Raw genomic sequence first — 17634 nt, 5'->3', positions numbered from 1 at the left:
AGGGAAATGTAGGCAGTGCACAAGAGAGAGAGAGAGAGAGAGAGAGAGAGAGAGAGAGAGAGAGAGAGAGAGAGAGAGAACGCTTAACAGGTGGCAGTTCCATTTGAACACCAGAGCTTTGTTAGAGGCCTCTCAGAAGGCTGCCACATGTAGGAACTGTGCTACTACAATTTCATCAAATGCCTATTGAGGAAGATCCACCGTGTGGAAGATGGAAGGCTCCCCCTTCTTATATCTTCTCCCTCTTAGTCTGGGAATAACAGATATCAGCCAGTTAACAAAGCCTTCTCTCTTCTTCACGGGGGCTGTGAAGGGAATGGAATCCACACCTCTGAGTCTGCTGATAGTGGGAACAAGGGTGCACAGATTGGCTAAGGAGACAGGGAAGGGCTTTCCTGGAGCAGGCTCGCCCAGGAATTGCATAGTTGGGGTAGGGGTAGCACTTTGGGTTAGGAATCCAAATGGATGGTGACAGCACTTCCCCTGGCCTAGGCTGGGGTATAGGAAGGCACTCCCATATGTAGAAGTGCCATGAGGAAAGACAGGATCCTGCCATTTCCCCAAGTGCTCAGATTACCCACTGGTTCTCCTTGAGCACAGTCTTTCTGTCCAGACATAGAGGGAGAGAGAGTTCAATGTTTCCAACTAGGTGGAAAACATTCACTACGGTTGGAATATTCTAGAACTGCCCTAGCTTCTGAGAAACCCCCAGGAGAGCTACTGAAATTCAAAAAATTATTACATTTATTGTGTGTGCCCGTGCATATATGCGTGTGAAGTTGGCATGCACCCTCGTACATAGTATCCTTATCAAGGGGACCACAGAGGGAAACTCACTGGTTGCTTCAGACCTATACACCAGAACAAAGCTCCCATGGGGCATCAACATCCTGGCTTCTTGACCTTAAACTTCCCACACTTTAGACTTGTGAAAAGCAAGTTTCTGTTGTGTACACATCAGATGGTGTACATTATTATAGCCGTCTGAATGAACTAAGAAATACTTTAGACATTCAATATGTGTTCCCAAGTACACAGTAGGTTTCGATGAATACTGTTGGATAAGTGAATGAATTCAAATTTATGAGCACAGATGGATTTATACCTCATGCAAATATAGTTGAGCCTCTGTACCTGTGGATTTGTAGAAATGGGTCAAAAACACTCAGGAAAAAGAGTTCTGTCTGAAATGAATGTAGAGATGGCCTTAAAGTAAATGGGAGGATGTGTGGTAGGTTATATGCTAACCTGTTATGTATAGGTTATATGCTAATGTTATGCGTGGGACTTGATACTTAAACCCCCCCAAAGTCTCCCCCACTCAGAGGACCCCCCTCATCTGGAAGAATCCTTTTCCTTTTGGCTTTGTATCTTGGGGAGGAGAGTAGAAGACAGGCACCTCTTCATAGCTGGAGGCAAGGGTTCTATCTAAAATGAGCCTCTGAGAGTGAAATGGGGACTGCTCGGGATAAATGACAGCACAGAGTCTGAGCTGTCTCTTTTCTGGGTAAGCTCATCCGTGCTCTTTCAATACTAGAACAACTGCCCGATTCTTCCATTGAATAGACTGGTGTGTTATTTATGTCTCGTCCTGAGCTCTGACGCATTTCTATCCTTACAAAACATAGCACTTTGAGCCTCTAACAGTAAGTTTTATGTTTCAGAATTAAGAAAGCAAATGTCATGGGCTAAGGTATAGTTCAGTGCAGGAGCACATTCTTAGTACCCGTGAAGTCTCAGGTTTGAATCCCAGCACCTAAACAACCAAGATAGAGCCATGAAGAAGGATATAGCACAGGCCGTCCACCCTTCCTGGCTGATGATTCTGACAATATCCTGGACGGTGAGCCCAACTAGCCCTCGTTCTTGTTATAAAACCAGAATATCAGCATGGACAGTCACCGCGGCAGACCGAAGGAAACTCAGCAGCCCTCAGACGCACTGGGTGGCAAAGCACACAGACATCGCGCTTCAGTCTCCCCGGCCATAAAACATTTGAGTTTTCCCAAGCCTGCTGCCAATGCTGAGCTGCCAGGAAATGCTGGGAACCTGGCCTGTGAGGACAAACTTCCTACTTTACAGGAATAAGCTGTGGAGAACAGGGTTTTGCTTCTTAAATGCTGGTGGAACCCAACACCAAACACAGGCTTCTTGGAGTGGCTGGGGATCTGCCGAGGGAGAAACAAAGACCTCACAGAGGTCTCCAGCCTGTGGGCACCTTCCTGGCAGAGGTGGAGGACCTCAGCTAACGTCTCTTACTTATTTCTGCTGTGTTATTTTTTAAGCTTCTGAATGACACAACCAGATTCTTGCAGGAGGAAAGAAGAACTGTGAACACACCCGTAAATCAGTCAGAAGGAAGCTCGGGTAGCCTTTGGCAGGTTTGAACCTGTTCACAGAGAATACAGTAAACCCTCAGTGTTCCTTAGGCCAGTCTTGGGTTCCCGATTCTCAGTATCTCAAGGAAGGGAAGGACCCTAACGGCATTCTCTGTTACAACCCCCTGCTTGTCAACATTTTCCTAGCTTTGTAAGCTGATTCCATGCCCATGTCTGTCTCTACCCCAGCTCTGTAGGACTTTTTCTTGAAATAAAGGCTTGTTTCTCTGCCTGGTGTGTTGTCTCCGTTCCCGATTTCTGACTGTCTCTGTCTGTCTCTCTCCTTTTAATCAACATAGGAGCTATGGGTCCCTCAGGAAGGACTCCATAGCAAGACCTGACTCTAAGAAAGAATTTTGAGATCCAGTGTCACCTGGCTCCCTCTGCTCCCCGCTCCCATTTCTTCGTCAAGGGAGTGCTAAAATCCTCACCGGGACTTGGGAGGGGCACATATCTCACTTCTGGAATCATCTGGAACTGTTATACCTTTCCTTGCTTCACTAAAAAATCTGGGGCTAGGCTGGGACTTCAGATTGCTCCCACCTTTTCTCAGAAAACAGGAGCTAGCTCTTGATGTTCTCCCATTGACAGGATTTGGTTTGACAGGATTTGGTTTGGCTGTCTTGCCAACATAGATGCTCCACTGCTGAGTGCCACTGCCCACCACAAGGAAGTGCACACTATTCTGAAACCCAGTCAGAAACAGCGGTCGATGCGTCTCCTTCCCACGTGGAAGACAGCTCTGTTGCTAGGCGGCTAAAATAAGATTTTTATAAGCCTGCTGCAGAATCTGAAAACCCCCTGCAGTTTCTCCAACACAAACAGCAAAATTCTTCCGGTGTTCTGATACCGTGAGACCCTTCCGAGAGAAGAGGTGGCTCGACTCGCCTTTTTAAAAAAGGTTTAGATTGCAACTCCTTAGAGACCGGAGGAACAATTCTGTACATGTAGGATAGGTCACCATTGCTTTTCAACAACACTTAGACATAGCCCTACATGCACAGAACACTACTGGGAGCACATGCAGGCACGAGGAAAAGGAATTGGGAAACCTGGACAGGAATACAAAAGAGGCTTTAGCTCTCACTGTATTCCCTTTGCAGCAGCTAACAATTGCTCCCTTTTTGGTCATGTCTATGCATAATGTACTTTTAACATGATATTAAGACAGTTATTTTTTTAAAGGGTGGCAAAGGGTCTTCTACCTCTGAGGCAGACTCCTAGTCCTTTAAAAAAAATTCTCTTTTAATTGTGAGGCAGTCTCCTTATATTATTAGACCAGCCTTGAACTCTCCCTGTAGCTAGGGACTAGCCTTCCATTTGTACCCCTTCCTGTTTCAGCCTCCTGGGAAGCTGGGTTCACAGGCCTGCAACTCCTGGCCTGGCTGGTGCTGCTTTCCAATCAATATAGGCAGCAGGGCACTATCAATCTTATACACACACACACACACACACACACAAACACGCGTGCCCTCGCACAATGGATTCTGATAGATGAATATGGACAGAGGCAAAACAAATGAAGAAAGGTCACTATCCTCCATGACAACCACTAAAGGATACCTGATACCGAATGAAATGAGCAGACAAGAAAGGCTAGGATGCTGCCTTAAATCAGCGCTACAGTGGGAAGCAACACGAGGGATTTCTGTCTGCCTTCCCTGGACGCGCTCACTCTCTGTCTGCCCAGGCCTCAGAGCATCTTACTGTGCTGCCTACTCCCATTCACGGCTTTTAACAAACAACAGCTAACACGTTTCTGTCACAATCAGTGAGAGAATATGATAATGGAAAACCACTCGCTCCATCCCAAGCTGTGGGATTTTCCTTCTGCTTTTCTACATTTCTCCATGCACATGCATAAATGGTTTCTGCTGTTTATCCCTTTTTTTTTTTTTTTTTTTTTTTGGTTCTTTTTTCGGAGCTGAGGACCGAACCCAGGGCCTTGCGCTTCCTAGGCAAGCGCTCTACCACTGAGCTAAATCCCCAACCCCTGTTTATCCCTTTTTAAGATTAAAATGAGCACAGAGTACTTTTTAGCTTTTTCCCCCTCCCCCCAATTGTCAGAGACAAATCACTTAGATGAACAACTGTAGATTTATCCTCTTATGTTCGGTGATCATTCTTTTAGTAGTTACATGATACTTCACGTGCGTGCACCATCATGAACACTGACTGATTATTAGAACCAACAGGAATCAATGTTCATGATAGCCCATGGGGTAGGATGCGCTCTAAGGTCAATGTTGCAGATTATGAAGTTATAAATTAAAGTTTTACTGGTATGATAAAACTAGTATATTGTGGGAGGCTTTTTCCAAAGCTGTATTCCAGTGTCAATATTGCCTCTGTATAATATTATTCCCTATTAAACAACTGAAAAGCACAAAAAAGTAAAACTTAAACACCTGTACTGTCTCAGCGTTCAGACTCCCACAGCTGATGGGCAGGTTCCATTGTAAAAGTACACTCAAGAAGAGGGCTCCTGATTTGTGTGGTTTCCGTTATTTACAAACGCTGTTGCAACGTCCATTTAAAAATCCATCCTTGGGAATCTGGCAAAGTGTGTGTGCCTTTACTGGGGAGCCAGAGGCAGTCAGATGTCTGTGAGTCCAGGTACGGCCTGGTACCCATAGCAAGTTCCAGGACGGCCAAGCTATACAGTGAGACACTGTCTCGAAAACAAAACGAAAAAAAAAAAAAAAACCGAACCAAACAAACAAGCAATACCCAAATGCATCCTTGGGCCAGTATGGATAAAAGCAATTGCTAAATAGGGCCTGAGGCCTCAGTTGGATCTCTGGATCCCATAGTAGCAAAGTTGTTCTCTGACCTCCATGTATGCCTTGGCATGTGCATGTCCTCTCTTACAATACCATACACAGTAATAATAAAGGACAATTAAAAGTGTAAAACAGTTCTTTATCCTCACAAGAACATCACTGTGAAGAGGCTCATAGGACCCTATAAAGTTCTGAGGCAGTAGGTGTCCACATCCTACCTCACCCATAGAGTCCCTGGCTGCCGGGACAGCTAAGGAATACAGAAAGGGACCCTGGGAACCTTTCTGGGATATTATTTGGAACAATAATTATGCAATGTGTTCATGTGTCAACATTCATCAGATTCTGCTCTTAAGTCTACAAGAGAAAGGACGACGGAAAGATAATGGCCTGTCCATTGTTCAAACATGAGCTTTTCTGCTCTAATCATGGAAGCAGAGTTCAAAGGCATTTACCCAGCATGCACTGCACACTGAGGCACTGTCTATGGCTTTCTGTGAGACAACCACTTTATTCTAGCAACTACCCTTGGGTGAGCACTTCTAGGTCGCTCTTCTCTCAATGAAGAGATTGAGCAAATGCAGCTTGTTCAATGCCCTACCACTGGAAAGTCTCAGAGCCAAGACCAACTGAAACCCAGGTCCTACCTACCCACTTCCGTCTGCCTTGGACCTCCAATGGCTATGTGTGCCCTGGTGCTTATGATAATCACTCCAGGTTCTGTTCTACAGAAGGAATCACTTACAGACCCAAATCCATGTGTTCAAGACCAATGCCTCAGTATGACAGCAGTGTCTTTGAACACACTATAGCATAAGTGGGTTCACATGATAAACTATTCCACATCACTCAATGTTGGCTTAAAAGATAATATACGTTATACCTGTGAGAAAGCAAAATGGCTATGATACAAAAAGGAAAAAAATGGTTAAAATGTTTCTTGTCATATATTGCTTCAAGAAAGAGACACAGGCTTGGAGGGGCATCATTCAGTGATGTCATCACTGCATGGACACCACAGTCCTTACACAAACTAAGACAGCTACACTGTCACCAGCTGATAGAACCTAACTTTATGTTCAGTTTACAACTGACCACAACAATGTCATGCTATGGAAGCCTATATTAAAAAAATAAAACGGCTCCATTCAAAAGGTAAATCCGCTATGGTTAGAACTCTTGATCAGGTCTATGAACACTTAGAGATGTCTAAGTTTCTCGTCATTGTGTTAGGTATTGTCACTAAAGATCTACAGTACCTACCCTCAAGAAGTGGCCCAGGTAGGGGCAGGTGGAGAGAGGGCTCAGAAGTTAATGAGCTCTGGCTTTTCTTCTCATTGACTCCGGGGTCAGTTCCCAGCACCCACACGGTGGCTCACAACTGTGTTAACTCCAGTGCCAGGGGATCCAATGCCCCTCTCTGGCCTCCTTGGGTACCTGGCATGCATATGGTGCAGACTACGTGTAGGCAAAACACCCATACATATAAAAATAAAAGTAAATGAATCTTTAAAGAAAAACAGAAGCATTTTATGTGCTGAGGGGCACAGTGCTAAAGGAGGAGATGGTAGGTTGCCATCGAGCACAGGAAGGACGTCTAACACAAAGGGTGCTGGCAACCAGGACTACTCAGTGCTGGTGACATTGAAGCTGAGAGAGAAACAATTAGTAGGCATGAGGAAAGACAGAGGAGGAAGCAAATCCATACACAGAGCCTGTAGGCCCAGAGAACTCATGCTGAAAGGACTCAATTGTCATTATGAAGGCTTGCAGAGTTTTGACACATCTTCTATAACACTGAATGACACCACCTATTTACTTCCTACAGCCTGAAAATTCCTTCTCTGGTGAAAAAGGGTGGCCTCACTTACCTTGAGCAGTGGTTATAGGAAATTAGAACTAACCAGGTAAAAACACCCTACAGGGAAGTTTCTTCTTACAAGAGACTAATTGACAGCACACTGCTCCAGCCATGCTGTGGCAGCAACCCCAACCATGCCCTGCTCCTCCCTCCCTGGCTTTACCCCAAATTTGCTTCCAAGTGACATTCACACAGAACCTCCTTCTTAGACCTGCTCTTCTTTGCTCAAATGTCCCCTATCGGAGAAGTTTTTCTTGATTCTCCCTGTGAAATCCACGTCATCGACATTATCCTCCCTTATCCAGTGTTTTCTTCATGGAATTTATCATGCCAACATCTGGCATCCATACTTTTGGTTTGTTTGCTGGAGCTAGAAGTTAAGTTTCCCGAGGGTAAGGGGACTTGTCTATTTTATTTCCTGTATTTCTCCAGGGCTTCGAGCCTCATGTGGAACTCAGGAGTTACTTATCAAGCATCAGGCTAAGGGCATGAACAAGCTCCCAGCTTGAGGGAAGGGGCTCATCTTTCTCCTCCTTTGATCCCCGGGAGTCAGACACAAAGCTGAGTTGAGGGGGCAGTGCAGACATTTGTTGAACTGTCCAGTTCAATTGCTCTTGACAAATGGTGGCACTCAGCCAGTACAGAAAGGTCAACCTGCTGCATTTTTATTGCTCAGCAGATAAATCCAAGTTGTCGCTAACTACAATGAAAAACAGGTTTTGTGGTCAATTTGGTAGGAAAAAGGGCCAAACTGGTGGTCTGATTGCATTAGCCGGGGAAACCGATTAGCACATTTATCAATGAGGTACAAATAACCACAGCTTTCGCTGACACTAAAGCCAGGCACAGACACGGCATGCCAGGATGGCTACCCTGATTTAATGAATAAAGTATACAAAACAATTAAGTATCCCAGGGCTTATGTTTTGTTCTGACCCTAAGCTAGGTCCTTTGAGAAAAGGCTTTACTGGGGTTAAGTCTTCAGGATACTCAGTCTAGCGATGGTCTAGAAAGACCCTTGAGTCTTTCCTCAAATTAACCACCTCAAACTTTGTTTCACTACACTAGAGAAGGTAAACAAAGAAACGAAGAAACGGGGTTCAACTGTTCTTTTTGAGACAAGATTAGAGAGTCAGGGTCTTCCGCAACCTGTCCCCCAGGCCCAACAGCCTTGCCTGAAAATCATCTCAAAGGTTTGGAACAAATATATGATAAGAAGATAATCATCATTCCAAAGTAGAACTGAAATACAAATAGAAGAATTCTGGAGGGGGAAAAAAGCACTGCTCATCAAAGGGCTGAACTGAATAAGATAAAACCCCATCTGTCTGAAGAAGCTCATCTCAGCAGCAACATCCTAAGCATAATTTCAACCTAAGTCAAAGGAATTGAGGTCACCTGATGACTGGGATGCAGGAAAAATGAATGTCCTTCCTGATGCAGCAGGCTTCCATTTCATCCTACAGAGACACTGGCTCTAGTGTGTGTATAGTGAGTGGGTAATAAGGCTTGGAGCCTTCAGCAACTTGCTCAGGTCTCCAGAACCAGGATTGGGTTCGCTGCCCAGGTTCACAGAAAATAACCCAAATTATTAGCAGAAAGAATACAGAAAGAAGGCCCACAAAATCTTCCAACTGGAGTTTGCCCTGCCTAAAGGAGGTTCAGGGACAGGGATGGAGCAGAGACTGAGGGAGTAGACAGCTGATGGCTGGCCCAACTTGAGACCTATCCATGGACAAGAACCAATCCCTGACATTATTGTCGGTGCTTTATTGTGCTTGCAGATAGGAGCCTGGCATACCTGTCCTCTGAGAGAGGCTCCACCCAACAACTGACTGAGGCAATGCAGAGACCCACAGTTAGACATTGGACAGAGCTCAGGGAGTCTTGTGGAGGAGTTGGGGGAAGAAGGAGTGAGAGACCCGAGGGGATAGAATCTCTGTAAAAAGACCAAGAGTCAACTAACCTGGACCCTTGGGGTCTCCCAGAGTCCAAACCACCAACCAAAAAGACTAAACATATGTACCAGAAGTGCAGCTCGGTGTTCATGTGTGGAATGGGGGTTGCCCCTGACTCTTGAGCCCCTATACATCTTGTTCCCCTAACTGGGTGCCTAATCTGGCCTCACTGGGAAAGGAGAGAGGCTCTCCCTTCTCAGAGGACAAAGGGAGGGGGGGCTGTGAGCTAGGGGGACTGGGAGGTAAGGGGGTCTGCAATAGGGATATAAAGTGAATTAATGTGGGGGGAGAGAATACATGTCCTGTCTCAACTTTACAATAAAAGATACTCTAGTTAGGTCATCATTATCTTCTTAGCAGGAAGACTAACTGCCTCAGATAGAAACCTAGTTAGGTCATAAGACTGTAACTGCCTCAGATAGAAACCTTTGGGTTGCCACCCACCATGCACATGTCCACATAGGCCACTACCCCCTGACACATGCAAAATTAAAATAGATTCCTATCAGACAGACCGATCTACCTAAACTCCCTGGAAGAGACTGTGTTGTCCATACTGTTTCTCACCAGATTTCAGCAGGGAATGGTTCCCTGGAATGTTACACTTGTTCTCAGTTTTTACTGCAGGCAGGAGCAGCCATATGACCAAATTCCAGCAAACTCTATGATATAGATTATGTCTATCTTCAAGAAGGGAGCTTATCCAGTTGGGAACCATGCCCATCTGCCCTTCTGACGACCTGGATTCGAATTCAGAAACAGTCCCAGGACTCTTGGCCAGTATCTTAGACCAAAAGATGGCTATGAAGGGGTCAGAACTGGACACACAGACTTCCTGGTCCCACAGGACTCTGTGCAGCTTCCCTGTCAGTGCTGGAGTGCTGACTCTGAGTTTTTTACAGGACAATCATGTTTCTATATGGTTTTAAGTAATTGGCATTTTTAGGCTTCCTGTGACTGGTAATGGTGGCAAATCCTAAATGATGGAGAAGCCAAATATTTCAAGCCTTTTACAATTTCATTCCTGCTGTCTCCAGGGGGCCCTGTCTTCCCCTGTGTATCAACCTTTAGGCTTTGGTACTACCATAATTCCTGTACTTTTGTTTCTACCTATCTGGGCACCATCTACATTTAAGCTGCTCTGCTTGGCTCATCGGTGGCCCCTTTCCGCAGTCACAGAACTATCCTTATCCTTGGTTCAGGTTAACGATCCACACTCAGTGGAGATGTGGCTTCCTCCATGAAGCCTGCCTGAACGTCCTGCATTGAATGGCCATTCCCTGCATTCTCAAGATACCTTGGGTATTTTGTAAATGCAAATGCAAACTGCCCCCCAACAGACTCGTGAATTGCAGGGGAACACTTGGTCTGTAGCTGGTAGCATTATATTGAGGGGCTGTGGGACCTTTGGGAATATGGCCTAGCTTACAAAAGTAGCTCACGGGAGGTGGGTGTTGACAGCCACAGCTCTCTGCTCCCTAATCTGCCACAATCTGAACAAGTCATGTGTCTAGCTACCACTACCCAGACGAAGCTTCCGTGACTTCCACCACGCTTCCTCCACCACGATGGTCAAAAACTAACCATGAACTCAAACAAATTCTTCTTCTCTCGTGTTCTTTTTGTTAGGTATTTCATCACTGCAATACGAAATGGAACTGACACACTGGGCATGCTCCAGTTTTGAACTCCATCTGCTATTCATGGTCTGTGCATTGTCCATCTCACCCTACAGACAAAGTCTCCAAGGAAGGACTCCTACTATACTCACTGCAGATCTTAACCTCCTCGCACAGTGCTTGGCACACTGTGTTACTGATCTGCTCTTGCCTTGACTGAATTTTCCTTGATGAAATGGAGCCTCACTGAATGCCTCAAGATGCCTGATTAACTCCTCAATCAGCAGGAAGTTAAAAATCAATTGTATTTTCGGTTTTCTGAACATGGGACTACACATTGCAAACGAACCATCCCGACAGAGCCTCTGCTGTGTGAAACAACAACTTGCTGGTTAGATGTTTGAGATCTGCATCTCCTCACCTGTGAAAACAAAGCTGGCTTTAGGTAATCTGTGAGGTGTCTACTGTGTCTCAAGTGGAAAAATCCTATTGTTGGGTATCATGAACGCAAGAAATTCACAGTGACTGGATGGTTCCTCCAGGGATTGGCAACATGACCAGCTTACCTAACTCTCAAATAAATTATTTATGAGGTATGTCTAATAAAAATTTAAAGTCATCAGATGACTGTGAAGACTCTGGGATAATGGAGTGTTAACTGTGAGAAAATATGCCTCACTGGTTTCAACTACACATCCCTTAAAAGCCTTAGAACTTGCCACTCTTCCTGCTACTGGGCATCCGTATTTGCTGTTTTTTCAGCCTTGAAGGATCTTTTCTTCTCTGCTCACTAGTGGCATGGGCCTAAAAATTACTTCCTTAAGATTTTCCATCTCTCCCTAGCCAGACCCTTCACCCTGGGGAAATTCACAACCATGACACTGAATTTCCCTGAGTCACGGCACTGACCAGACTAGCCATCTTATGTGATCACTTGATTGACACCTGTCTCCACCACTGTACCACGCTTTCCACCAGGGAAGATAATTGGTTTTACTCATTGTTACGTTGGTCCTTGGCAGTGACCTGATGGTTACTGAACGCAAAATGGTCTCTAAGGGCTGCTCAGGGGAAATGAAAAGGCTGAGTGTTTTGTTGTTTCACACAGCAGAGTGAATGGAAACCTTGAGTTCTCCATACATTTTTGGGAAAAGAATACAGAGCAGTGTGTTCACTGTCTGGTGACAATGGAGTAGTCTCTGAGTGAGCAAAGTATGACAAGAAGGGAGGCAGGAATATGACTAAAAAGTTCTGGGAAGGGCTCGGGGCCATAGTTTCCTGTGAAAGTTACTCACGTTCTGAGCGCCTCTGTGTCTGGCCCTTTCTGAATGACAGATGACAGCAGGAAGCCATCCTTGCCGTGCAGCAAGTGAAGAAGGAGTGAAGCTGCTTCTCAGTAGAAAGAATGATGCCACTGGGAGACAAGGTGAGAACAGAGCTTCCGAGTTTGACTCTCGGAAAAGAGAATTTGGGGAGTTTGCAAGTCTGCTCATAAGAGATGGTGAGGAGAAAAGGAGGCCCGGGAGATGGGAATCAGAAACATTGACCTGGGTTTTCAGAAGGGAAGGATTGCAGAGCAGAATGACTCAGCATGAAACATCTGCCAGAGAGATCCAATACAGAACAGATTTGCAAGCAAATTCCTCGTGAATCTCTAGCCAAGGAAGCAACAAAGTTCCTCAGAGTGATCTCACCATGGGTTCGCTGAGCAAAGCCACACCCAGTTAAGTTCAGATCACATAAGTATCTGAACCAACCAGGCCCCAGGACCCCTGATCCTATCCTTGAGAAGAGAGGTAGGCAATGTGTGAGAAGGTTATCTTCACAGAGAGTCCACTGCTGTGGACTATCCAAGGCCTAGTTTAACAGAAATTTCCCTGTAAGAATAGAGTTGACCTTCCTAAACTTACAGTTTAGGAAAGAGCTGGGAATATGTTAGAGTGCTTTGTCCTGGGACAGATGTCCACACTCTAAGAGCTAAAACTCAAAAACACAAACAAGGCAGAGGCAGATTTTTCTCTCCATCTGAAGAGAAGTCAAAGGCGATTTTCAGGAAAGGTTAAAGGTTAATACCGGACTCTTAGTGTAAGAGAAGTCAGCATGCCAGTCTGGCTGTTAGCCTCTGTGGGCTGGTTCACATCTGGAAAATGGGACAGTGAAACAGCACAGGTCATTTAGGAGTGAACACTGATTGGCTTATGTGCAGCCAGCCAAGGGCTGCAGAAGCCCGATGCAACTGGGCTCTCACACAGTAGAATGAGTGTTGAGATGCACTCGGTGTTTGAGTGGAAGTTGGCCACCAGGCACCAGAATCTAAAACTCTATAACCCCTCTTTACCCAATACATCACAAATACATTCCACACCTGGCCTCACAACGACTGAATTGTATACACGTTCTAAGATCAACACTCACTTCACCTACATTTGCCCCTGAAATGACAGCAAAGCACGTGTGTGACAGAGAGCTGAGTGGTTTGCAGATGAAATGTTAGAGATGGCTGAATCCTCCTTTAATACAGTTTATGGAACATGACAGGAAAAGGTTCCTGTACTTCTGTAAGTGGCCCGCATGCCTTTTTACTTCTCTCCCATTTCTGTTTGATTTTGGAAAAACATCCAAGCTACAGAGAAGGTATTCACACACCATCTGGGTTCCTGGTAACCCAGGATGTTTTTCTCCTTTGTCAAAGCTGACTCCATGACTGCCTGCTCTCTAGTTCACTTTGGTTTTGAGGTCAGGGCTCTGGCCAGCCACAGACTCTACACCAAAAGCACAAAGGTGGAGCCTTCTGCAGTTGCATCTCCCAGGACATAGGTTTTGTTTCCTCAGCACACGTGCTGTAAAACACAGAAGTATGACCAGCCTGTCTTCTGATCTCCCCCATGGGTTAGTCAATGAAAAGAGAGTAATTCATGTCAAAGAAAGTTCTTCCCCTTCTCCCTGAGAGTCTACTTGAGACAACTTGAGAATGCTATCATGTTCATGACTTACTGAACAATAAACCATACAGACCCAGGAAGAAAAGCCTCCAAAACCAATCAACAACTTTATTTAGACAGCTCAGAGGGATCTTCTAGAGAGAGTATTTCAGTTCTTATAAAGGACATCTCGGGACACACATGATAGGGCTGTCTCAAGTTCCTACATTTCTTATTAGATCCCTGCATGCATCTAATTCGCACTCTCTGTGACCCAGATATGCCCTTGACTGTGTATGAATTCCAAGGACTTGGCTTTCAGAGCCTCACCCTTAAGACTCTGGTCCCAGTGGAATTAAAGTGTCCCATGAAACAAATCCACACAACAAAAATAGCACTTTAATCTCGACCGATTAAGTGTTCTCCCTTCAAAGTCAGACATTATCAGTTAGACTATGAACATGGGGATCTGAGTTCAAGAGTAAGTGAAACAAATGAAAATCAGAATTGAATTGGAAATCTGAACTGAGCCACGGATAGGAGAAATTAAATGGGAGCTTCAGTATGTGGATCGATACTGCCTCACCGGAGCACCATCAATGATCTATAGAACAAAATTCACAGAGCAGATGGAAGTATGGCATTCAACCTAGAAAAACAAGTTTGCACTTTCACCAGTGTAGGGCTCTGAGTAAGGAAAGGCCCTACGGAGTCAGACCATGTGAGCTTTTCAGCCTCACTCCTCTTCCTCCCACTCCTCTGCCTTCGGTTTCACAATTAAAAGTTACCCGAACACCATAAGGAGAATAAGACACCAGACCTCTGGGGGTATCTCCAATTTTCAAGTTTCTCCTGCACAGAGGAGGTAGCAGGACAGTCAAACATGGTTTGAACTCTCGGTTCACTAGCCATTAGCAGCCTGGTTAGTACATCTTTCTAAGAATTACTTATCTAACCAATGGTGATAACCACCACGATGGTAAGGAGAATTCAGGGGCAAATGTAGGTAAAGTAAGTGTTGATCTTGGAACGTGTATGCAATTCAGCTGTTGTGAGGCCAGTAATAATTAACTTGGTTTACAACAGAAGTCATTCCAAGTAGGGAGGTCATTGTTTTTAAAAAGCCAATGTGGGAAAAGTCTCTCTTTAGGTTAAGCAAGGTAGAGATAGGCAACTCGTAGATGGTGAATTTCAGACAGAAAATTCTTTGTTTTAGTATTTAGGACTGTACCATAAAACATAGACTTATGTAATACAGCGACAACTGTCTGTATTACCAGAGAAGAACAAGTGTATTTCTGGGTTCATTTCTGTTGCAGTGATAAAGTGAACAAACACCAACTTAGGGGAGAAAGGGTCATTTTAGCACACAATGCTAGGTTGTGGCTCATCTCTTACTGTTCTGCTGCTGGGAAGAGACACAGAAGAAAGCATTCATTTGGGGACTTGTTTACAGTTTCAGAGGGTGAGTCCGTGGCAGGGAGCCCGGTAGGCATGCCGATAGAGCAGTAGCTGAGAGCTTACATCCTGATCCAAAGACAGGAGGGAGGGACGGGGAGGGAAAGAGAGACAGACACAGAGAGAGAGAGAGAGAGAGAGAGAGAGAGAGAGAGAGAGAGAGAGAGAGAGAGAGAGAGAGAGAGAGAGAGAGACAGAGACAGAGACAGAGACAGACAGAGACAGAGACAGGGGAGACAAAGAGAAGATTTGGCCAGGTGTGGGTTTTGAACCATCAAAGCCCACCCCCAGTGACACATATCTCCCAACAAGGCCACACCTCCACACCTCTGAGTTCCTCCTAAGCAATTCCATCGACCAATAAGAACCAAGCATTCAAATATATGAGGCCATTCTCATTCAAAGCACCACAGTTATGGCTCACCAGAGCAGGGAAGATGAGGTAGCAGGCACTTAAAACACCTAATCCTTCACACCCACAGTCAAGAGCAGGGGGATGGACGCATACAGGTTAATCTGTGCTCAGTTCACTTTTTCCACTCTTGTACCATCTGGAACCCAGATTTAGAGAATAGTGCCTCACTCTTTCTTCCCACATCAATCAATGTGACTGTGACAATTCCCCCCATAGACATGCCCAAGACTAACCCGAACTAGACAGTGCTCCACCGATAGTCCTTTTTAAGGTGGCTCTTGTGATTGTGTCAGGCTGATCATAAAAACCAACCATCCCATGTGGCAACTAGGGTATAACGTAATTTACAGAGTGGGAGGACTCTGACCACATGTCAACACGAACACACCCAGACCCTCGCTAGCCACTCCATTCACACACTGTCCGCCATCTCTCTGCTTAATGCTTCCCCAGATATCCACTGAGAACACCAATAGGATTTGGAGTCCGTTCAGATTACAGCCTGTTAAGATCAAAAGATTGTGCTGTGACACGTAATCAAACCCTGTTGTGAGGCTACACATGAGAAACACCGTCAACCCCATTCCTAGGCATGGCTGAGGCCTGGCAATCCAGCCTCATCTGACCTTAGCACCACTAAGGCTACTACCGGCGACAGTCAAGACCGTGGCTCATTGCCAGCTCTTAAAATAGAACGAGTGCACCACATTAACCAACTCACTTCAAACGTTACAGGAATGAATCCAGCCCTTTCCAGGGCTCGGCTACCACAGTAAATGCTGGCGGAACCAATCCATAAATATTAGCCTCTGCGGAATCCAAACAGCTGTACATTTTAGTTTGGAGCTAAGAGTTCATCTCTGTGTTAACGCTAATGAATACTTGGGCTTCTGTGACTTTCATTGCTAAAGACTTGGGTCAATGCTCATGGAAAACAGAAGGCTGGCCTAAGTGAGGAGCCAGGGGGCGGGAGGGACTCAAAAGAGGGGCCCGGTGTGCAAACTCACCTGTAGATGATGCCTTTCTCGTGGAGGAACATGAGTGCAGAAATGATCTCTGCGGCGTAGAAACGAGCTCGGGCTTCGTCGAAACGCCGGGACTTTTGGATGTGGAACATCAGGTCACCTCCGTTCACAAACTCCATGACGAAGAACAGACGGTCCTAAATGAAATGCGAGGGAATGGATTAGCCTCTTGTTTGATCATCAACATTATTCCCCTCGAAGAGACGTGTTCCAAGAAGCATGTGGACTGCTGTCTGGGAGCAGAGGTTGGCCCCGTGTGGGGTCAGGTCTGTGACCTCAGGGAGGAGCGGCATGGAAATCTCCTTCAGGTAGTTCCACACAACCTTGACTTTCTACATCACTAACCATGGGGAAGGCATCAAGAGACCTTGGTTCTCATTCCAGCCCGAAACCTTAAGGGAAGAGAGCATGGAGGTTAAGTCCTAGGCAAATGTCTCCAGTGGGGCACACAGGGTTAATCCCGGAGTAGAGGACCGTGGGGAGGGCACTCCATTCCTCACAAATGAGCAGAATACATAGAACAGGTAAACCTCTTTAGAGAGCACGGACAAATGGAAGCACAATTGACAGACTCTGGTCCATCTAAACATCATGAGTTACAAGTGGATGTAAAGCACACTGGGGGCCTCTATCTGCAGCAACTCACCAGGCAGGGAAAATGGGCTCCTAACAAGGTCCCTCTGTAGAAACCTAGGGACCATGCGAGAGTGCACCAAGAACTCGTGGATGGTCGGACTGTTTAATGGCAGAAAGGTCCGTCCAGCAAGCTGCCCTGGGACACACAGGTCTGTGTTTGCAGACCTCTAGCATCAGTGGGTTCCTTCACTTCTTTCCCTGAGCACTGAATGGCATGTTGGGGACGAAACAAAGACCCCTCCCCGCCAGATCAGATCAGCTCCACCCTAGAAAAGCTGGGGCAAGGAACATGGGTTCTTAAAATACAAACAGCAAATCTAAACATTCTGGTAAAGCCATGGAGAAAGCAGTAGAGGAAATGGGACACTTGACACCTGCGTGAGGCTTAGGGAGGTGCCTGATCTCTGTGAGTCAAGGCCTGCAGGTGAGGGCCATCCCTCAATGTCACGCTGCCCTTTCTGGGGGTGGGAATGTGTGTGGTCACTGTGTAGGCAAACTGGCAGTTTATCAAAGGATGCGTGCAGGCAAGAACCCGCCTTTACTTACAGTTTGAAATGTTACCAATTTTGCTAGGGGCAGT

The 17634-nt window shown here is 45.7% G+C and overlaps 1 protein-coding gene across 1 annotated transcript in view; it reads right to left on the bottom strand.

Annotated features, from left to right (window-relative positions):
• Window positions 1-17634, bottom strand: part of Prkch (protein kinase C eta) — a 198938-nt gene that overhangs the window by 46844 nt on the left and 134460 nt on the right. The window contains exon 10 of the mRNA XM_032907939.1: window positions 16401-16555. Within this exon, the coding sequence (XP_032763830.1) occupies window positions 16401-16555 (155 nt within the window). The remainder of the gene's footprint in view (window positions 1-16400; window positions 16556-17634) is intronic.

Source organism: Rattus rattus, chromosome 7, assembly GCF_011064425.1.
Source record: "Rattus rattus isolate New Zealand chromosome 7, Rrattus_CSIRO_v1, whole genome shotgun sequence".
Taxonomy (NCBI): Eukaryota; Metazoa; Chordata; class Mammalia; order Rodentia; family Muridae; genus Rattus; species Rattus rattus.
Note: the sequence above shows the minus strand (reverse complement) of the source record. Positions and strands in the feature narration are given on the sequence as shown.